The sequence below is a fragment of the Eurosta solidaginis genome, chromosome 3, assembly GCF_040869045.1.
Source record: "Eurosta solidaginis isolate ZX-2024a chromosome 3, ASM4086904v1, whole genome shotgun sequence".
Classification (NCBI taxonomy): domain Eukaryota; kingdom Metazoa; phylum Arthropoda; class Insecta; order Diptera; family Tephritidae; genus Eurosta; species Eurosta solidaginis.
In genome coordinates, this window is record NC_090321.1 from 130,352,402 (window position 1) to 130,376,295 (window position 23,894).

The 23,894-nt window shown below is 38.6% G+C and overlaps 1 protein-coding gene across 10 annotated transcripts in view; it reads right to left on the reverse strand.

The window, feature by feature from the left end:
- LOC137244275 (synaptic vesicle 2-related protein) overlaps positions 1-23,894 on the reverse strand; it is a 2,198,928-nt gene that overhangs the window by 1,859,667 nt on the left and 315,367 nt on the right. Inside the window, exon 2 of one of the 10 annotated variants that reach the window (XM_067773019.1) lies at positions 10,946-23,888. The exons of the other annotated variants lie outside the window; for them this stretch is intronic. Within the exon in view, the coding sequence (XP_067629120.1) occupies positions 11,950-14,184 (2,235 nt within the window). The 5' untranslated portion in view covers positions 14,185-23,888 and the 3' untranslated portion in view covers positions 10,946-11,949. Of the gene's footprint in view, positions 1-10,945; positions 23,889-23,894 lie in introns of those variants that run through there. 10 annotated transcript variants of the gene reach the window in all.

Here is a 23,894-nt window from a genome sequence, read left to right on the forward strand (position 1 = left end):
TACCGCATACAAACCACTGGGAAACCACGAAATAGAAGGGTGGTTCATTTGGAGCTGCTAGCAGCGTTTAGAACGAGAGATTTGTCTGATCGGGACGATCATACTTAGTTGGAGGGCGTGTAACGAATATTAGCAGCACGAATATAAGCATCTCTAAGCCGATGCTAAGCAGTGACTTGTATGCACATCAATAATTTAATCATTATGTCTACACATATGTACGTATACGTAGCGGAGAAGCAACGCACAACCACATTCATAAATCTGATATACTCCCGAAAGTATGCAATGGTTGTGCAAGTGTCGCTCACACATAGCAGCGCATGGGATTTGAAAGAAGCTATAAAATCATGCATCTCTAGTTACAGCTGAGTAATTTTATAGCTGATACCTAACTAGTAAGTTCTGGAAATAGAAGCGCCTAGAAATATGTCAACGAGGAAACCGCACTGTATAAAAGCAGCGACAGTGGAGGCACGACAATCAGTTTGATTTAAGACGCTATCTGGCGAGCAATAGTAGTGTTATTGTGAAGTACTTTAATAAAGGCCATTTTGCTTAATTGAAAAGTGGAGTTATTTATTCAACAGTTTAGTGATTCGAACGTTATTACAAGGTTGCAAATAAGAGGAATTGCACTAAATTCGTTACAATATGTAAGATGAAAATGTAAAACTAAAAACTTAGCTGTTCCATTTGAATTTCCAGTTAGATATAATCATAATTAAATAAATTGTTAGGAAACCTGTTTGATTAAGAGAAATAGCGTAATTTTTGGCCTTTGGCAGAATGTTCATAAAAATATGAACATGTAATCTTGTTGGCCCTATGGCGATAAGAAAGTAGAAATATGACATAAATTTGTGCATATATATGAATATGTAAATCCATACGTAAAAACGTAAATATCTACGGTCCACTTAAATGTCGAAATAAAAGATAAGCGTAACAATGTGATTGTTGTTCATAAGATATTTTTTAATTGCTTATCCGAAAACACATAAAAATATAAAAATAACCCAAGACGCCAACGCATACAAACAGCAACGAAATTTTATTTGTTTAAAAATAAGTATATGCGTGCATCTGAGCACTTGAGTCAACAGTGGCCTCAAGCAAAGATTATTGCTGATTAGGATAAATTGGAGTTGCATGAGACACATTAAATTTAAGGCACTTAGAATGCTTTGGTATCTAATGTACACATTAAAAATAAATATACACACAAGCATAAACATTTAGATTAGGAACATAGCTTGTAAAATTTGTATATAAACTGTTGTAAATATTTCAATAAAACAGACTTAATTTGAACTCTCATTGGAAAGCATCTTTTCCTTTTTAAGTTATAATATTCTTGTTTCCCCCACCAGCGGTAAGGGACACGAATTTACAACTTAAAAAACTACACTACTTCCTTTTTAAATGAAAAGAGTTTATAGTTTTTTTTCTTCCTAAATCATTATAAAGTTCACTTTTTTTAATTTTATTATTTAATCATTAATTAAATTAATGCAAACTTTAACACAGACTGTTCCTATTTAAAATAGTAAAAAATATATACAAGGCGCGTCCGCTTTTGGCGGTTGATAGTGCAAGACTAGTTGATAGTGGGATCATGTTGGTGCCGATGGCAGTTCGGTGTTCATTGGCGGCTTTCCATTCGCCGCGCACGGCTGCGCGTAAGGAAGGCGCGCCGCTGTCTAGTTATGTATGTAGGCGGCTTAAGCATCCTGGCCGCCCTGCAGGGCGCGTATGGTCGTATCTATGGCGCGATTGGTGTGGCGCTGTTTGCCTTCTGTAGTTTTTGTAAGGCGCGGGTGGTGGTATCTAAGGTGCCACTGGCCGTATTTCGCCGTTTGCAGACTTTGTGGCGTGCGCGCGATCATGCGCTTTGCCATCCTCGCAACTTTGGGGGTTGCCTCTCTTTTCCGCGGGGTCTGCGCTTTTTGGACCCTACAGGCGAGGTGGGTTTCTTCTTGTTCGGTCCATTGCGCGTGGTAGCGGTGGCAGAGCCGACACTGAATGCAGTTGTCGGTCTCTGCCGTGGGAGCTAGATCAGTGTCTTCCTGAATGTATAAGAACAGACAGAGAAACGAGAAGTAGTTGGATACAGCGGATTATAAACGGAAAGTTAATACTGAAATTAGTTCTACGAGGAAAACCTATATAAGTTTTAGCGCTGTGCGCGAAGAGTGCTCCATTGGAAGAAAGCATAGTTTAACTAAGGGGGGCATGACAAGCCCATTTTGGGTGCGTACACCTACAACCCGAATATGGTTGTCAGGCCGAAGCGAACGTTCTCGGTTCGTCCCAGACGCCAATCGAGGGTGGGAGCGAATCCTCTTTGATTACAACGAGGTCACTTGGTTGAGGATTTCGCTGTGGCGTTTGCCATTTATAGCGCTTTTAAAGGTCCTTCAAATAATCCTCTTTCCAGCGTTAACTGAATCGGTGATGAAGCGATTAGAGTTTTTCCCATCGATTTATCCAGGAGAGGTCATCTGCGTTTGGCTCAGGAATGGCTAAAAGCGGTACACCTCGGTGACCCGGAGTAAGCGCTTTGAAGTCAGCTGGGTCCTGAGATAGTGAAGTTAGAGGCCTTGAACTTAGAACTGCTCCAATACGCACCAACAGCGTCGTGAATTTTCGAATATAAATTTGTGGGATGCGGTTTTTTTGAAGTGGGTTTTAAAACTTTTTACTGCGGATTCCCACAGGCCACCCATATGAGGGGCACTGGATGGAATATACTGCCAGTTTCTTCCATGGGGGGCATATTTCTGCACAATGTCTGCGGAGCATTCGTTAAGAAATTTATCGAAGCCCCTTCGAGTGCGCGATGAGCGCCAATGAACGTTTTACCAATGTCGCTAAGCATTTTTGAGGGATAACCTCGTCTGTCAACGAATCGGCCGAATGCTGCTCGAAAAGCTTCGGTGGTAAGGTCCGAGCATAGCTCGAGGTGTACTGCCTTTGTGGAAAAACAGACGAATACAGCCGCGTACCCTTTTATGATAGTGGTCGACCACAGAACCGATGCTTTTTTTTGGAATGGACCTGCAAAATCTACCCCTGTTTTGGAAAAGGGGAGTGAGATGTTGCAGCGCTCAGGTGGTAGCGCTGCAATTATTTGCATAAGCGTTTTCTGTTTAAAAAGTGTGCACGATTTGCATTATAAAATGGATTTCTAAATAAGAGGCTTTAGTTTTGGTACGTACTAAACCTGTCTTACCATTTGGAGCATTAACCGTATTTGTGAATGGAGAAGCAGGCGGTGTAATACTTTAGATAAAACTGGCATAGCATTGAATCCGGAGGAAGGATTACTGGATACTTCTCGTTGTATTGTAATGTAGCATGTTTCAATCTGCCACCGATACGTAGGAGTCAATCTCCATCAAGAAAGGGGCTAAGAGCCAGACGGGAACTCTGTTTGCTAATTGGCAATTCGTTTTGTAGGGCGCTCTTTTCCGCCCGGAAATCGCGAAGTTGTGCCATTGCCACAAGCCGCGTTTTCGCATGTTGCAACTCTTTATGGGTCAGATGGGGATTACATGTTGTTGCCACCGATTTGGATTTTTTGCAGGCATTGTTCAAAAAGCGGAACACGTATGTAATTACACGGAGAGGTCGAGAATATGAGGAGAAACGTTGAAGAATATCGTCCTCTTCCTCGAGTGTGTGATATGCGTCGACATTGCGTTTCTCGGGTGGAGAAGCACTACCTGCTTTCGGCTTTGGCCATGCCGAAATGTGGCAAGAAAGCCATTGTGGCTTGTGCCTCCAAAGTGAGGAGCCTATCAAATCATACGGCTTGCAAACACGTGTGCCAAGATCAGCTGGGTATTTTTGGCTAGATATTTATCACCAGGTGCCGCTAGGAAGACTGGGCAATATGCTTTTTCCGAGGCATCACAGAACTCGTGGATTTGGGTGCCTTGCCCTGGAACGACATTAACCCATTGAGAGATTTCGATGTGGCAAATGGCTAGCAGACTTTCTGCGAAATGTTGCCATTTTGGTAATGTTGCGGCTTGGTAATTTCATCCCAATCGCTGCCATCCAGCCAGATTTCTTGGAGAAGCATCTTGGCTTGGATCATAACTGGCGACGATCATCCTGCAAAAAGTTTTGCAACAGATGATAAAGTTTGTCGCATTGTGACCGCATTTTGGGTGGTTTCCGACAGAATGGTGTATGAAACTTGGTCCGTGAGCGCGTTCCATCGAATGCCAAGAGTTTTGGTATTGGAAGTGCTTTCAAATTTGAAGAAGTTGGAGTCTAGGAGATCCTCCTTAGGAAACTGTTCTAATATGGCCGGATTATTAGCCGTTAAGTTCTTTAGTATGAAACCAGCTGATTTTAGGGCTTTTATCGCTTGAACGAGTGATTCAGTGGCGTTATCGATGGTGTGACTTCCTGACAAGATGTCGTCGACATACGTCTGCCTCTTGAGAATTGTTGCAGCCAAGGGGAGTGTCGCTTTCGTGTCATCGGATAGCTGATGCAACGTACGAATAGCGAGATATGGTGCACAATTGACGCCGAATGTAACCGTTTTTAGATTGAAATCGCTAACGTTTGAGTTGGTCGATTTGCGAAATAGGATTCGCAGAAAATATTTATCGTCCTCGTATATGAGGATCTGACGGTACATTTTTTCAATATCTCCATTGAACAAATACTTATGCATACGCCACTGTAGGATTCGTAGCATGAGATCCGGTTGGAGAGTTGATCCAATGTATAAAACGTCATTCATGAATTTTCCTGTGGTGACCTTATCTGGGTTGACTACCTCATGATTAGGCAAGTATAATGAGATTCCAAGTGATCAAGGTCGATGTATTCTTGCAACACCTTGTTCTACATTGTACCTAACTCCCCCTTTTCCTGAAGCTTTGGCTCCATACTGAAAACCTGCTGCGAAGAAGGAGGGCGGGATTTGCCGAGAGAGAGTTTTTCAGGAAACTCTTCCTTGAATGGAACTCGCACAGTGTATCGACCGTTTGGTGCACGTGTCGTGGTTGTTGCATATATCTGCTCACACGCTTGATCCTCGAGGGATATCTGTGGAGGTTGTGGAATTTTCTTCTCTTTCCAAAATTTTCTCAATTGAGAACTGAGTGCCTCGTTTGATACTTGAACTTGTGTCGAGAATGACACAACATTTTCAGTTATTGAATCACTGAGAATCCCACCAAAAATGGTTCGTTGCGCAAGTATGCTACCGCACATATGTTTTGTAGCTTCCAGCAGAATTTTTGGAAGTGTTTCGCTGCCAATGACCTTGTCAGTGTGACCTGGTTTGTGGTAACTGGGATCAGCGAGCTCAAAGAATTTGAACTGCTCCCAGATTTTGCGACTAATGGTGATGTTGGTAGATTCTTTGTAAGTTGCGGCAACACAATGGCATGAGCCTTTATCCTTTTCTAGGCCTTGGATGCAACCTGTGTCAAAGGATAAAGCTTGGAGGACTTTTGTACGACTTGTCCACCCATGCCCGAGATATCGAACTTTGAATGGAAGTTTCAACCGTTGTTCAACTTTCGAGGAAATGAAAGTGCTTTCCGAGCCCCGATCGATAAGAGCCTTAGTTGAAATAATTCCGCTTCGTGTTCGACTGCAACCATAGCAGTAGGAAGGAGAATTTGGTTATCATTGGCTGCATGCAATGATTGAACCCGTGAGTGTAATGAACTACACGGTAGCTCGCTAGAATCGGAGCTAGTCTGCGTTTGTCGAACGTAAGATGCCGACTCAGTAGTTGTGTGCTGCACGGTTGATGCATTTGTTCGCGCGGTGGGACGTGGAGCTTGTAGATCCGCATGCAATAGCATGTAATGCCGTTGATGACATGCGGACTTGACCACTTGCTCGTGCACGCATTGATGATATGAGTGCTGCTAAGGCTGTTTGTACACAGATTAGCTTGTTTTACGAATTGTGTCCGGTTTTGCACAGACATTCGTTTGAACTGTTGACTGAATCTAATAAGGTGTGGGGAGTTGCAATAATGGCAAGTTTCCTTTTTAGATTCCACAAGGGTTTGCGTCCTGTTGAAGGACCTGTTTTGCGCAGCATTCTGATGAGCGACTGGTTTTCGCTTGGTTGAAGCCTATTAACCCTTTCAACGACTTCATATCTCGAGGTCAGAAAGTCGTTCAATTGTGACCATGAGGGTAACTTTCTTCGCGAAGAGAGAAATTGTTCCCAAAGTGACAAGGTTGTTTCGGGGATCTTTGATGAACAAATGTACACCAGTATCGGATCCCAACTGTCTTTCGTAACTCGTTGAGAGTGAAGGAATGATAGGCAGTTGTTGATTGTATTTTGCAATTTCTGAAGTTGCTCACTGTTTTCTGATAGAATAGTGGAAGAGTCAGTAAGGATTTGATCTGGTTGTCAAGCAGGATACGCTTGTTTTCGTGTCGTGATCGTAAAGCTTCCCAGGCAAGATCAAAGTTACCATCGCTCAACGGATATTGCTTGACGATGGAGCCGGCTTTGCCTTGCATTTTGTACCGGAGATGGTACAATTTCTGAGCACGTGAGAGCCTTGGGTGGTTAATGTACACCGCTGTGAACATATCACGAAAAGCGGGCCATTATTCATAGCCACCATAAAAGGTCTCCATGTTGAGGTAAATATTTGCCTCAGCCAAGGGTTGTTCCACGCGGAGTGGTGGACTGGGTGTTGCCATCATTTTGAATAACGAAAGTTGATCGGCAATCTTCGCTTTGGTCATTTCATATTTATGAAGGCAAGTGCATTGCTTGCTTTGTACCGAACTATTGAAGCCTTCAGGGAAACTTTCGTCTGGTTTCGAAAATACCAGATCGTAAACCGATTGAAGCCGTGCGCAGTAATCATCTAGTGATTTGTCCTTTATCATGAGATACGATTCATTCTGATCTTGAATCGGTCCCTAGTTAAATTTTGCACAGTATCTCATGAGACTGTCACTTTACGCGGATGGGCCAATTTATTTGGATTTTTGGCGGGGGGATGTTGCCCTTTCTTGACCGTTTCTTCTTTTGTTCCATCTTTTGGTTTTGTCCCGGTTTCGGACGTTTTTGGGGAAATGAGAGGCACTTTACGCAAACTTTTGGGTTTTCACCAAAAAAAAAAAAAAAAAAACCAATAAAATATTTGTTCGCTCAGGGAACGTTCGCTAAATTCACAAATGGAATTGCTCTTAGTGCCACAGAAATTTAAAAGGGGTATTTAAATTGGTGGTGTTTGTTTATTTTTTTTGTGGTTTTTGTAAAATATAGTAAACAGAGTGAAGCACGGACAACGGGACGTTTCTTAAATGATTTAAATCTTTGAAATGCTGTAATGAACTAATCGCCTCATGCCTCCGTTGGCTCCCTCATAGTGCACCATCTATGCAAAGAAGCTGGCCTCTTTAACGTTTGTCTTTCCTGCCACAAACTTCTTCACATATACGAATGTGTAGCTTACTTTGCACTGTATTAGGGAACATCAGTTCTGCTTTGCGATAGCTCTCCGAGTGGGTATAGGGTTTAAGGAGCGGGTACTCTGTTTGCTACAGCCGGCTAGTCTACGGCGTATATGGGGGGGATCTTGCTCCTACACTGACTTTTACCTCGGTTTCTCATAAAAAAATCAAACAGAGATTTACAAACAAAAAAAAATTTAAATTTAGAGGCCGTCGAAGGGTTAGGCTCATCTCAATCAAACAAATTCCCAAAAGAACGTGTCAAATTTACTACGGAAATAAATAAGTAATATGTTAACTAATACATACCGCTACCTGCCACAAGTTGCATCGTTTGGGGTTCTTCCGGCAGAGGTGGAAGGCTAAGCTGTCGTTGCCCTTCCATCTACACCCACCCAACCTGCTAAAAGATTGGTAAAAGTTTTTCTTTTAGCCCACACATACTCACCATTGCCCCTACCACAAATATCAAATAGGAGTTACACCTTCATTTTTCTCATTTTTCCAATCCTTAAATTTTAATTAAAGTTTCTTCAATCATACATTTCGTTTTTGTTTTCTATATCTATTCCTTTGTGCTATATGTATTTATGTACATGTATGTTAACCGACCTAAACTGTTCCTCATATCATTTATGTTAGCTTACATTTCAACAGGTTGATCGAAATCAAATTCTCTATATTGCATTTTTCATTTCGAAGTCTCTCAATGGCAACAAAAAAAAAATAAATTCACAGATTACAAAAGCATATATTTAACTTAATTCTCTTGAGAAGAAGAAAACATTTCTCTGGTGTCTATGATTTGTTTACATTCTCCAACATTCTTCTCATCTCTTATCACTAATCAAACATGTTAATTTGAGATTTCCTCACTACATACAATTTAAACAAGAGTCGCTCAGTATATAATTTCACTTAGTACTCTTCTATTAATTAAAAAAAAAAGCAAAGTTATTTCTCAATACTATCTCTCTCACATACAACATAATTCGTATAACCTGAGATCTCTGTATTTACATATGTAACATAGTTTCAAACATATTTATACATCGCTCACAGTTTGCGAGTGAGCGAGAAGCACCGCTTGCACTTAATACGCAGTATGTTAACTCTTAGAATTGCGCTCTCATATGCTCACAACACTTAGAATTAATTGAGTTGGTACATGGAGAACCAACAACGAAAGAAATTTGAAATTAATGAGCAGCTGAGTATGGGAAGTTAGCAAACGTATTTATGCAAATGAAATTCTCTTTCAAATAAGAGAAGGGAAGCAAAAAAAAATCTTTAGCAGAAAATCGAACTTAGGTGAACGCTATAACATAGCCTTCTTGCAACATAATCTGCTTAAGCGACGTTACATGGCCCAATTAACAGAGCAACACAAAAGAAATAAACAAAATAAATTCACAACCTACAGCGAAATTTAATAATAAAATCTTTGTTACTAATACATTTTTTTTTTCGTATTATATTTTTATCGTCAAATTTCTTTTGGAATTTTGTGACGATGTTAACCCCTCAAGTGGTGCAAATAAAAACATGAATTGGTGAATGAATATAGATATACAGACCGGTTAATTTTGACGAAGATAACTCACTTTTTCTTTTCATTAAGGTGATCACTTTAATGGAAAGAAAAAACAATGTGTCGAACTTTCATCGCAAAAATAAAATGCCAAAGTATATATAATATACGGACGGTTTAACAGAGAAAGCAATTAAACCAACTGAATGGATTAGTTAATTTCTCCGCTTTTACCCAATTAATAAGTAGGGCGGTTTATACGAATAAATTTATAAAACTGTTTCCTAGTTTATCAATAATTTAACCAGTCTGTGAAACGTACATGTGTTAAAAGAAGAGGCACTTACCGAATCATCCTCCTTCCGCTGGCCAGTTGATGGAGTGTTGACGTTGGTTGCTATAAAATTTTGAGAGGGGGGGGGGGGGGACACACACAATTTTTTTTTTTTTTTTTTTTTGTTATTTAGCACCTTTTCCTAACCATACTCATTTTCTCCAGTGGTATACTTTCTGGGGCTTTTTGGTCTCGCTCGCTCGCCCACATTCAACTTTTTACATTAAAATATTTTTTTTTTTTTTTTTTGTGTATGTTAAAAAGCCTAAGAACCTACATAAACTTTAATTTTTCTTTTACTCTTTTCTTTTTTTTTTTTTGTTATTTAGCACCTTTTCCTAACCATACTCATTTTCTCCAGTGGTATACTTTCTGAGGCTTTTTGGACTCGCTCGCTCGCCCACATTCAACTTTTTACATTAAAATATTTTTTTTTTTTTTTTGTGTATGTTAAAAAGCCTAAGAACCTACATAAACTTTAATTTTTCTTTTACTCTTTTCTTTTTTTTTTATTTTGTGTTTAGTAAGTCCTAAAAACTACAAAAAAAAATTTAGCCGCTGTGCCTCCTTATCCTGGAAACTCCTGCCGACGTTGGGGACTCCGACGTGTAATTCTGCCTCATTTCCTTGAAAAAAAAATTCCTTCCTCTTGATTCGATAAAATTTTTTTTTTGTTTGTTATCATAGTAAGCACGCAAAACTTCGGCAAATTTCTACTTTACTAAACATTTTGTTCATTTATGTTCCGTGTTATTTTTTTTTTCTACAATTTTTCAAAGTTCAAAAATATTTTCTTTTTCATCTTCTGATAAAGTTTTACTTTTTTTTTTTTTTGCTTTTTCCGTTCAAAAAAAAAATCTCTTTTTTTTCGATTTTTCAATAATTTTCGTCCTTATTTTCTTCTGCGTCCGAACTTCGCATCTACCTTTTTATAACTTTTCGATTCTTGGCTTCCGTGTGGACGTTTTCCGCAATTTAAGATTTTTCATTTCTTCTTCACTTTGTCCTTTTTTTTTGTACGCGGTCAAACTTCCACATAATACAATTTCCTTTCAATTTTAATTCTTTTTTTCCTCTTCCACCAATTAAAATTTTGGTTTTTTTTCTCTTTTTTTCTAAAAAAATTTTGGTATGTATAAATTTCGGTTCATTTGATCGTTTATTTAAAACTTTTTTTTCTTTTCGAGTTTGATAAACTTTAAACACATTTCGTTCTTATAACTTTTGTTTCTCGAAATAAAATACTTCAACTATCTTCCGCTTAAATTTCTCCCCTTTTTACCCGTATTTCCGAAATTACAAATCTTTTTTTTTTCAAACATATATATATATATATATATATATATATTTTTTTTTTTTATACAAATTTTCGGTTCCTTGTTCACGTGATGATGTTTTTTTTTTTCGAAATTAAATATTTTTCATTTCTTATATATTCATTTCTTCAAATAATAAAATTTTTTTCAGCAAATTTAATTTTTCTCTTTTTTTTTTTTTTTGCATAACTTTTCCCACTGGTACACGTGTTCATATAAAAAATCGTGTTTTTTTTTCCTACCTCGATTTTATAACTTAAAAATTGTATTTAATTTTTTTTTTTCACTTTGTAAATTTTTATTTTTATTAACTTTTAAAAATTACACACGGGCGGGATTTCAAACAATATATAAATTTTCTTTACTTTTTTTCCGCGAACAACCGATCGTGATTCAACTCCTTCAGCAACTGTCTTGTCCAACTTTTTGCTATCCGTTTCTAAGTTCTGTAACTGCCGCAATTAAGCCATTTGCTCTCCAAAAAAAATTGTTTGCGAACCATTTTCTATTCAAAAAATGTTTACGAGCTATTTTTCCCCGTTAATTGGCTGTTTTCGAACTATTTTCCTTTGTGTAGTTTTTATATTTTTAGTCTCTTCAAACCTATAGAATTTATATTTCTCCCATACTTCCCGCGGTTATTTTAACAAGCAATCTCTCACACAATTTCAGCAACGTTTTCCTACAATACGTCCACCGTGTAAGCATGGCTGTTATGATACCTGTTACCATCTGTTCTCACTTCTGTTATTGGAATTTGTGTTGGAACTCATTAATGTAACATTAACTTGAACTTCGAAACTGCTCATATGCTGTTAAATCATCTACCAGGGCTTGCCCTGTTAACATGCTACAGGTTTGCTATACCTCTTACTGATATACGAGAAGCATTTCTTATGGCTACCGGAAATAGAATGCTTATGTCTGGCGGATATCCGTCGAACCTCACAACACAGATCGTTTGCTCCTGCTGATATGGATCCAAAGAGAGAAAACGGTCTGAAGGCACTAAAATCATAATCTTTGAGTATAAAAATTACCATACCAGGGAGAGTAAAAAAAAATGATATCATAACAGTGACTAATTTACCACAAATCTTTTGCATGATATGTTCCTACGACTTTGCCATCTAGGTCTTCCAAAAGGTAATAGCAATTTCCCTTCACGGCTCTAACCCTCGCTTTTACTCCAGTAGGTGCTAGCTTAGCATTAAAGTTTTTGATTAGATTGCTCTGTGCAAAGTTTCGACGTGTGACTATTTGACCCACTTGAAAACTTCTAATCCGACTGCGTAGATTTTACGAGTTGGCGTTTCGGAGATGAGCTTTCTCCAGATTTTTCTTTATTACTTCCCGTATTAACTGAAAATTGTCGCTACGCTCCAGTTTTACCGTATTGTCGCTAAGTAGATTCAGATTCCGCAGAAGCTTATAATCAGCGGCGTGTGTAATCATGTGCTGCCCAAACACTGCGAAATACGGCATATAACCTAAAGATTGGTGCAAGCTGTTTCGGAGCGCACAATTAATACTGCTGGTAAATGCATCCCAATCTCGCTGATCTTTACGTATATAGCTTCTTAGGGCTTCGTTGATAGATCTGTTAACTCGCTCAGAGGCATTAGACTGAGGGGAATAAACAGCTGTTGTGATGTGGGAGACACCATATTTTTGCAAAAAATGCTCAAAATCTTTACTTTTAAACTGGCTACCATTGTCGGTAACGACACTCTCGGGAATACCAAAAGAATCAAAAATATTCTCTTTCAAATATTCCATTATTAAATTCGATGTAAACTTCTTGACTGGCTTCAAAAATACGAACTTCGTGAGATGATCCAGTACAATTAGCAAGCCAATGTTACCCTTTTTGGAACGCGGAAATGGTCCTATCAAGTCCATATATAAAATTTGAAAAGGCCTATCTGAAACAATTTGCTGTCCCATTGGTGGTCGTAGTGGCTTTGATGGCGTTTTCGACGTTTGACAGCTCTCGCAGCTCAGCACATATTCGCGTATCTGTATGACCATGCCGGGCCAATAGAACCGACGTCTAATACGTTCTACCGTTTTTGCTATCCCGCCATGCGCTGCTGATGGTTGCTCGTGGGCAGCAGAAATCACATTGTGACGTAATTCTGTAGGCACGTACAATTTCCAAGCATTGTCATCAGTATCGCTGTTACCAGTTGCGAATTCGGTACGATGATAAATGTACCCGTCGATGACTTGGAAGTCCGGCAAATTTGAGGACTGAAACCGAAGTTTTAATTCCTCATATTCAGGCGAGTTAAAGGCATCGGAGCCTAAATCAATTTCCGGTAAGACTGGAAGTTCTATAACATTAACTTCGGATTCTGGCACGTCCTCATACATTCGGGACAGGGCATCCGCGATTACGTTCTCACTTCCTTTTTTATGCTCAATTGAAAAGTTGAAGCCTTGCAGTTTTATGGCCCACCTCGCTAGTCTCCCGCTCAGATCCTGTTGTTGCATGAGCCAACGCAAACTAGCATGATCGGTCACCACCTTGAATTCCATCCCTTCAATATACATCCTAAACCTTTTTATTGCAAGAACAACGGCTAGACATTCAAGCTCTGTCACTGAATAATTCCGCTGCGCTTTGTTCAGCTTCTGGGACATGTATGCTATAGGTCGTTCTTGACCGTTGTCATCTTCCTGCATCAAACATGCTCCTACTCCTACTTGACTAGCATCACATTGTAAAATAAAAGGTTTGTTATAGTTGGGATGTAATAAAATGGGTGCTGAAGTCAATTTTTCTTTGAGGTCCTCGAAAGCTTGCTGGGCCTCTGAATTCCACACAAACTGTTTTTTCTTGGAGAGTAACTCGGTTAGATGAAAAGTCGTCGAAGCATAATCATCAATAAATCTTCTATACCATCCGGTCATGCCAAGGAATCTCCGAAGTTGACGTACAGTCTTCGGAATAGGGTAATTCTGAATTGCAGAAATTTTTTCTTTGTCTACCTGGAGAGATCCGTTCCCCACTACAAAACCTAAATAGTTGACTTGGCTTAGACCAAATTTACTCTTTCGAATATTAATAGTCAAGCCAGCCTTTCGCAATAATGCGGAGACTTCGGACAAGTGGACCAAATGTTCATTAAATGAAGACGACACTACTAGTAAATCATCCAAATATACGAAAACATTATTTTTCAAGTTATATGGTATCACTTTATCCATAAGTCTACACATAGTTTGTGGCGCGTTGCACAATCCAAAAGGCCTGTTAGGAACGGTAAAGGCAGTCTTTTCCCGTGATTGCTTTTCAAGACCAATTTGCCAGAAAGCATCTTTCAAGTCGATCTTGGAAATATAATGCACGGGAGGAAGCCTACTTAGCAATCCCTCAATAATTGGAATGGGATGTGCATCCTTTAGCGTTACCTCGTTTAATTTGCGCGAATCTAAGCAGAACCGAACCTTTCCAGGTTTGACAATTAGCACTCCGGGTGAAGACCACGCCGAACTTGGAGCTTCTTCTATCACTCCTAGTTCCAACATTCTGTCTATTTCCTGTCATAGCATTTCCTCTACGGCTGGAGATATCGGATAAAATCTCTGCTTTATGGGTTTTGCATCTCCTGTATCTATGACATGCTCCACTAAATTAGTTAATCCCAGTCCCTCTCTCTCGAAGTTAGGAAATGATTCTATTATAATATCTAGTTGCTTTTGTTGCTGGGTATTCAGAGACGCCACTCCCTCGGAATTAGTTTCTAATGTATTTATGTGACCGCATTGGGTCTCAATCTTTACTTTTATATCGAACTCATTCCAAAAATCCATGCCGCAAATGGCTGATTCAGTTATTGATGGGACTATCAAAAATTCTATGTGCTTAATTTGACCATTATAGTTTAAGGCTACAGTTATACCATTTATTTGTTGTCGCTGGCCATCAGCTGTTTTCACGTAGCCACTAAAGGCTGGGGAAGTAGAATTCTGCTCTAAAATGGTTTTGGCCAACTGACCACCTATCACACTTTTATTCGCGCCGCTATCTAATAATGCTAACACATTTTCACCTTTAATGTTAATTCGTATATAAGGCCTAATATCAGAGAGTTTGTACACAATGGCTGAGATGGTAAATTTTCGTAAACGCTTCTTTTTAGCCCAGAAATTCTTCATTCGTCGTGCCGAACGAGAAACAGTTGGTGGCGCTGAGAAAATTTCAGCGCGACGCTGGTTGTACTCGGCTAACCGGACATGAAAAGGTCTTATGGGAGTTAATTTTGGCTGGCAAGATGGCTTGGGACTCAGGTCGTTGGGGTTCGCGAGACTTATGCTATTATTTACATCCGAGGCTGGTGGTTCGGATATCCCCTTCTGCGGACATCCTGATTCGAGTTTTCCGCATCCCGATTACATTTTGGGCATGTAGGTTTGTACGTGTCTGGTTTCCCACATCCGTAACAAAATATTCGGCGCAATGGGTTGGTGCAATCTTGATACCTATGGCCTAACATTTCGCAATTCCAACACTTCAAATTTTCCACTGATATTTCGGCAACATCCGATGAGTCGGTTGTATGCGGATCAACGCGCTCCTGAATTTCCTCAACAATTTCAGATATGTTTCTTCTAGCGGGAAAGTTTCGGATAGGGGCGCTATTACTAAAATTAGCCATGAAGTGCTCATGTCTGTGACATTCTCTTCGAAGCATAGATAAGTCGGTTATGTCCAAATGCAAGAGCTCTTATCGAAGATCGGGTTTTAAATTCCTAATCATTGTTTCTATTAGCTCCCGATCTGTCATGGGAATTTGAAGCCTTTCATTCATGGTTAGCAACTCGTCTAAAAATTGGTCAAATGGTTCGTTAGATCTCTGTTTGCGTCTACGTATATTTTCTTTTCGGTCGTAGTCGCTCAACTGGTCCTTATATTTTTGTCTTAATCCTACACAGATCTCCTCCCAATTTAGTCGATCTGTTTGCCGGTGATGCCTCCAAAACCAAGCTTCCGCGTTATCTGCAAAAAGCATGTGGACATATCGACACAATACATCAAAATCTCCATTCAACGCTTGACGTGTTAACGCATTAACTCGATATATAAAATCTTCAACCGACATATCATTTGGCTTACCAGTGAAACGTATTCGCCAATTGGAAATCATGCTAGAGATCTTGTTAGCCTGAAAATTGCTCCTCAGAGGCAGAGGTTTACTATCACGATACGGTCGGCTGGGCTCCTCCTCCTGATTATGTGGCATTTCCTGTGGTCGACTTGGGGTTTCTTGAGTAGATTGGCGATAGCGATTCTCTCCTACATTTAATTGTTCCAAGAGGGTGCTCAAATCACTACCGATTTGGACGGTTATTTGCTCGCGAAAGCCAGTCAAAGATTCCTGAATCATGGTTCGAACTCTAGAATAGTCTACATTACTGCTTGACTTTGGAGCAGTAGCAGTCAATCTGTGGTCGGGTCTAGGTGAACGATATGCGTTCGGTCGATTAAAATCAGTGCCAGTGGTTCGAAGTGCCTGTGTTATTGATCGAGTCGCTACTCTATTTCGGGGTATAGCTTCTCCTCTGGCTCGGAATGAAGTAGTTGCTGGTGAGGCTGTCACCCCCGCTGCGCCATTAGGGCTTTGTAGATCGGACATAGTGACTGGTTCCCTGCAAGAAGGACATGAGGAATTCGTATCTATCCACCTACCTAAACATGATCTGTGAAATACGTGCTTGCAAGGAGTCTCAACACGATCCTGCGTCACACCTTCGCTACAAATGGTGCAGATCATTTCTTCGGCTGCGTTAGTCAAATTCAATTCCTCATTGCTATGTCTCACCGCCATTATGAAAAAAAACGTTTGGTATTTGTATTGGTTGGTGGTTATATTTATATATGTTTTTAGTTATTCGTATTTGTAGTTATTTGATTTTCTAAATAAATCCGTGCACTACGAAATTTTCGTTGGAATAGGTTAATTCTCAAAAAAATCTAATCCATTTATCAACCTGCCAAAAAAAAAAAAAAAAAAAACGCGTCGATTTGCTTCTTTTTAACGCTGTGCAAAGTAGTCGATATGCACACCGTATATTATTATTGGCGAACGTAGGGTTATTTGTTTAGTGTTGATCGTATTAGGTTTACGTATGTTAGATTTATTACACGTTTACTTATTTCGATTTTATCTCTTTATATATAAGGTATCTTTCTTTTCTTTTTGCAAAAAAAAAAATATTATTATTATCGTGATAACATATTTGTGGCATCGGGGTCTTGCATGGGCTTCAGTACATGTATGTAAATACTACCGGTTGAACCAACCCTGCAACAAAATGACAGTGCAAAACCTTAATTATTTAATGGCTGCGATTTCAAGCTCGGAAAGTGACGAGAGTTTAGTTATCCACTAAAGCAACTTCTAGCCACTTAATCCGAAAGAACTTATCAAGCGGTACAATTCGCGAGTAATCTACCAAGATAACCCAGTAGAAAAAATCTCTAACGATGTCCGATATAACTTTACGGAAACAATTATAAGGTTTTATCAAAACTTTGATCGGGTAGGACTTCGACATTAGCCAATGTCATCTATTTCGCCGAGCAAGGCATTCAAAAACCTTCTCTGATCTAGAGTTTCCCGGTTCATATCCGAAGTAATCCCGATAATGAAAATCCAGGGCAAAATCTTTAGGAAAACAAAAAAAAAAGATAGGTCAAACTGCGTTGAAGCAATCAAAAAAAAATTTAATGAGCTGCAAAACATACTAAAATTTAAAAAAAAAAATCTTATAAAGTTCACCGGTTCACATCCGAAATAGTCCAGATAATGACAATCCGAGGCAAGATCTTTTAAGTGATCAAAAATTTAATAAACTACAAAAAAAAATTTGATGAACTCTTGACCTTCTCTGGCCCCACGCGTTGGGCGCCATTTTATGTAATGAACTAATCGCCTCATGCCTCCGTTGGCTCCCTCATAGTGCACCATCTATGCAAAGAAGCTGGCCTCTTTAACGTTTGTCTTTCCTGCCACAAACTTCTTCACATATACGAATGTGTAGCTTACTTTGCACTGTATTAGGGAACATCAGTTCTGCTTTGCGATAGCTCTCCGAGTGGGTATAGGGTTTAAGGAGCGGGTACTCTGTTTGCTACAGCCGGCTAGTCTACGGCGTATATGGGGGGGATCTTGCTCCTACACAGACTTTTACCTCGGTTTCTCATAAAAAAATCAAACAGAGATTTACAAACAAAAAAAAATTTAAATTTAGAGGCCGTCGAAGGGTTAGGCTCATCTCAATCAAACAAATTCCCAAAAGAACGTGTCAAATTTACTACGGAAATAAATAAGTAATATGTTAACTAATACATACCGCTACCTGCCACAAGTTGCATCGTTTGGGGTTCTTCCGGCAGAGGTGGAAGGCTAAGCTGTCGTTGCCCTTCCATCTACACCCACCCAACCTGCTAAAAGATTGGTAAAAGTTTTTCTTTTAGCCCACACATACTCACCATTGCCCCTACCACAAATATCAAATAGGAGTTACACCTTCATTTTTCTCATTTTTCCAATCCTTAAATTTTAATTAAAGTTTCTTCAATCATACATTTCGTTTTTGTTTTCTATATCTATTCCTTTGTGCTATATGTATTTATGTATATGTATGTTAACCGACCTAAACTGTTCCTCATATCATTTATGTTAGCTTACATTTCAACAGGTTGATCGAAATCAAATTCTCTATATTGCATTTTTCATTTCGAAGTCTCTCAATGGCAACAAAAAAAAAATAAATTCACAGATTACAAAAGCATATATTTAACTTAATTCTCTTGAGAAGAAGAAAACATTTCTCTGGTGTCTATGATTTGTTTACATTCTCCAACATTCTTCTCATCTCTTATCACTAGTCAAACATGTTAATTTGAGATTTCCTCACTACATACAATTTAAACAAGAGTCGCTCAGTATATAATTTCACTTAGTACTCTTCTATTAATTAAAAAAAAAAGCAAAGTTATTTCTCAATACTATCTCTCTCACATACAACATAATTCGTATAACCTGAGATCTCTGTATTTACATATGTAACATAGTTTCAAACATATTTATACATCGCTCACAGTTTGCGAGTGAGCGAGAAGCACCGCTTGCACTTAATACACAGTATGTTAACTCTTAGAATTGCGCTCTCATATGCTCACAACACTTAGAATTAATTGAGTTGGTACATGGAGAACCAACAACGAAAGAAATTTGAAATTAATGAGCATCTGAGTATGGGAAGTTAGCAAACGTATTTATGCAAATGAAATTCTCTTTCAAATTAAGAGAAGGGAAGCAAACAAAAATCTTTAGCAGAAAATCGAACTTAGGTGAACGCTATAACATAGCCTTCTTGCAACATAATCTGCTTAAGCGACGTTACATGGGGGGGAAACACAAACACTTTTTTTTTTTTTTTTTTGTTATTTAGCACCTTTTCCTAACCATACTCATTTTCGCCAGTGGTATACTTTCTGGGGCTTTTTGGATTCGCTCGCTCGCCCACATTCAACTTTTTACATTAAAATATTTTTTTTTTTTTTTTGTGTATGTTAAAAAGCCTAAGAACCTACATAAACTTTAATTTTTCTTTTACTCTTTTCCTTTTTTTTTATTTTGTGTTTAGTAAGTCCTACAAACTACAAAAAAAATTTAGCCGCTGTGCCTCCTTATCCTGGAAACTCCTGCCGACGTTGGGGACTCCGACGTGTAATTCTGCCTCATTTCCTTGAAAAAAAATTCCTTCCTCTTGATTCGATTAAATTTTTTTTTGTTTGTTATCATAGTAAGCACGCAAATAGATAGGTAAACTGTTCCTTGCGCTACTCAAAACTTCGGCAAATTTCTACTTTACTAAACATTTTGTTCATTTATGTTCCGTGTTATTTTTTTTTCTACAATTTTTCAAAGTTCAAAAATATTTTCTTTTTCATCTTCTGATAAAGTTTTACTTTTTTTTTTTTGCTTTTTCCGTTCAAAAAAAAAAAATCTCTTTTTTTCGATTTTTCAATAATTTTCGTCCTTATTTTCTTCTGCGTCCGAACTTCGCATCTACCTTTTTATAACTTTTCGATTCTTGGCTTCCGTGTGGACGTTTTCCGCAATTCAAGATTTTTCATTTCTTCTTCACTTTGTCCTTTTTTTTTGTACGCGGTCAAACTTCCACATAATACAATTTCCTTTCAATTTTAATTCTTTTTTTCCTCTTCCACCAATTAAAATTTTGGTTTTTTTTTTCTCTTTTTTTCTAAAAAAATTTTGGTATGTATAAATTTCGGTTCACTTGATCGTTTATTTAAAATTTTTTTTTCTTTTCGAGTTTGATAAACTTTAAACACATTTCGTTCTTATAACTTTTGTTTCTCGAAATAAAATACTTCAACTATCTTCCGCTTAAATTTCTCCCCTTTTTACCCGTATTTCCGAAATTACGAATCTTTTTTTTTTCCAACAAATATATATATATATATATATATATATATTTTTTTTTTTTTATACAAATTTTCGGTTCCTTGTTCAGTGATGATGTTTTTTTTTTTTCGAAATTAAATATTTGTAAATTTTTATTTTTATTAACTTTTAAAAATTACACACGGGCGGGATTTCAAACAATATATAAATTTTCTTTACTTTTTTTCCGCGAACAACCGATCGTGATTCAACTCCTTCAGCAACTGTCTTGTCCAACTTTTTGCTATCCGTTTCTAAGTTCTGTAACTGCCGCAATTAAGCCATTTGCTCTCCAAAAAAAATTGTTTGCGAACTATTTTCTATTCAAAAAATGTTTACGAGCTATTTTTCCCCGTTAATTGGCTGTTTTCGAACTATTTTCCTTTGTGTAGTTTTTATATTTTTAGTCTCTTCAAACCTATAGAATTTATATTTCTCCCATACTTCCCGCGGTTATTTTAACAAGCAATCTCTCACACAATTTCAGCAACGTTTTCCTACAATACGTCCACCGTGTAAGCATGGCTGTTATGATACCTGTTACCATCTGTTCTCACTTCTGTTATTGGAATTTGTGTTGGAACTCATTAATGTAACATTAACTTGAACTTCGAAACTGCTCATATGCTGTTAAATCATCTACCAGGGCTTGCCCTGTTAACATGCTACAGGTTTGCTATACCTCTTACTGATATACGAGAAGCATTTCCTATGGCTACCGGAAATAGAATGCTTATGTCTGGCGGATATCCGTCGAACCTCACAATGCGAAATTTAATTGTATAATATTTGCCAAAAACAAAGAACTAAATATAAAAAAACAATTTTCACTTATATATACGTGTGTAAATAAACGTGTCTTTGTAAATAATTTGTATATATATGTCTGTATGCATATTGCTTTCGAAAGTTCCTATAGGGACGAAAATATCTCAAACTTAGTTTTTTACTCTAGAATAAGTACAAATGTACATGCGCAATATACAAACGTATGTATATATGTTTGTTTGTGCGAACGTATGCACGTGAATCAAAGAAGCTTCTCTATTTTTGTTTACAAACAGAGTTTGTTTTGATTTGCTTCTTCGTCGACTTACTGTCGCGTTTTTGTAGTGAAGCTGAGTCCGCTTGATAGTAAGGTTGGGAGAGTGCAGCAAGGAAAGGTGAGAAAATTGCTAATGTGAGAAAATTGCAAATGTGAGAGAGGTTAAGAAATTTGATCAACAGGACACACTCTTTTTACTAATGTAGCTACACGTGCTGGGAGAATGTCGCTGGAAGAGCTTCTCAAACGTGTGAGTAAGCACGTATGATGTTCTCAGAGTGGAGAAATAGGAATGCTGGAAAAGCAACTTCAAATTATTTGTACATGTATTTAAGTATGTACGTATGAATATTATAACTTTTTCTATGCTGCAAAGCAAGAAAAAATGACTTGGAAATAAGTTGGACTGTATCGCCAAGTTCAACGATCTGTGCGAACAACAGGATAAATTCAGCTGCAGAAGAAATTTTGCTGATGTTGTTCTTGTTTGAGTAGGCAACTAAACTACAATTTTTGTTGGTTGAATACCACTTAAAATTTGTACATATATATATGTGTATGTAATTGACGGATTTTCCTTATTGGTATAGTGGAATATTTTCTACCAATTTTTGGTTGCAAAAAAGTTGCAGTAAAACCAACGGTAAGAAAATTTCCGGAATATTCATATATATATGTGGATATATATATATATAAGTTATCTCCCATCTCATGGGAGATGTAAAAAAATTAAAGGTGCGGAGGAACTCACTGTCCTCCGATACTTGTGAAATGAAACAAGGTACGATTTGAGATTAACGTCACAACTTCTTTAATCGTGCCACTTGCACGCTAATTAACTACTACTCTAAACATACGTTGCAACTTACTTAAATAACTTCTTCGTCTAACTAAAATGTTTACATTGCAGTTCCCATGCTTTACCCAGAACTGCTCGCGCGTGTAGACAGGAATTGCTCAACGTGAGATTCCCATAAATAACGTAAGTTGACCTGATCGATGCGTGCCGCGTCAGCGACTTTATCTTATTGAACTAAATAAGTCACATGCTTAGCAACGTAATCGTAGGGTGTGCCGTATTATGGTACCTGTGCGTGTAACTCCTCCCCCTTTAAAGATCTGTGTCCCGTAGATCAAATGTCGAAAAGCGTGAGGGGGAAATTTTGTAAGGAGTGATTGCGACCTTCTGGTGATGATTTAGTACTGACACTTGTGACTGGCAGGCTAGGATCTGAGCGATAAAATTCAGGTGCAGATTTGCCTTTGGGGATCCTATTTATGCTAATATTTCCCGTCCAATGCGTAGGAATTTTAACCGGTGGAAGGTCTAGTTTCTTTGTGTAACATCTTCACAGCGTTCCGGCAATAAGGGCTATTGCGCAAATCGAGATAGCCTCTGTAACGATAGAAAAATTTATTTTTTCATTGACATAGCCTAGATACTTAACATTCTCCATTGTGATGTCGTGGTCAACTTGGAGTACGACTTCCATTGTATGGTTTTTTATGTTAGAAAGTACGGCTGGGAGGGCGTGTGCGGTAACAGCTTCATTGCTGGAAAATTCCTGATCGCCAATCTTGATTGTCTTTTTGTTGAATTGAATTACGTATGTGCCATTAATAGTATTTGTGGCATTGTTGCTCCTTATTATGCCCTGGTAGTTTGAAATGAAAATGGTGTTTTCGTTTACCAGCTCTATATGGGATCCGTTTCGCATAATAAATTGACAACTAGCAGCCCCACCTTTTAAGAGTCGTGGCAGGCGGCGGTTTTCTTCCAGCGCAATCAAGGACTCGGAGCTGCACACTGTGGATGAGCCGATAACCATGCAATCCTTCGTCAACCCGTATGTCTCCTCTTGATTGACCAGCATTCTGTCAAACGGTAGGTCCACTTGTTTACCAGCGTAGATTCCAGCACGGGTAATCAGAAGATTGTATTTTGTGGCCGTCACTTTCGGCATCGTTTGGACGTAGAGTAGAAGTGTCCCGTTTGTGAGGACCGATGGTTGGCCATATTCGATTGCCTCAATTACATTCTGGTATGGGAGGGTTTCTGTTTCGGATAGGATTTGGTTCACCTCGCCTATGTCTAACAAGTTGGTATTAACAATTCCTAGCTTTGCCAAGTGACATGCTCGCACAAATGCATTGACCTCTTCGCGAACGAGGACGATGTTGGGAAGTGCGCTTTGCTCGAATTCGATTCCTTCTGTTTCCTTTACTACGTAGTTGGTGTTGTTCGCTGCTTCTTCAATTCGTTTCAATACTTCTTCGGTCGTTGTGAATAGCTTTCTATTGACCTTATATTGTATTGATGGTTGTTGTTCGCTATTATCTGGTTTTGGCTGTGGAGGATGTTATTCCAATCTGTTGCGTCAGGCGATCCTGCCAGCCATTTCCATGCCGACCCAATCCAGTCAATGGAGACTCTAGTCTTGCTTGCGCTTGCCATCAACTCTCCGAGTCGTTCGAGTGTTTGGTTGATGTCGTGCTGGGCTAAGAGCTGCTCGTCGGTTCGTTTGATTAGATGACTTGCTAATTTATCCATTTGAGTCACCATTGTGGTATATTTTTGTAGGTCGATGACGTGTATGACTTTGAATGAGCGCCCTATGATCCACCCATCTCCGCTCTGGATGGTTATTATTGGGGCCTTGTAGTTAAATATGTGTAGTGCGCTGATGGCTGATCCCAGCAGTGGGAATCTGCAA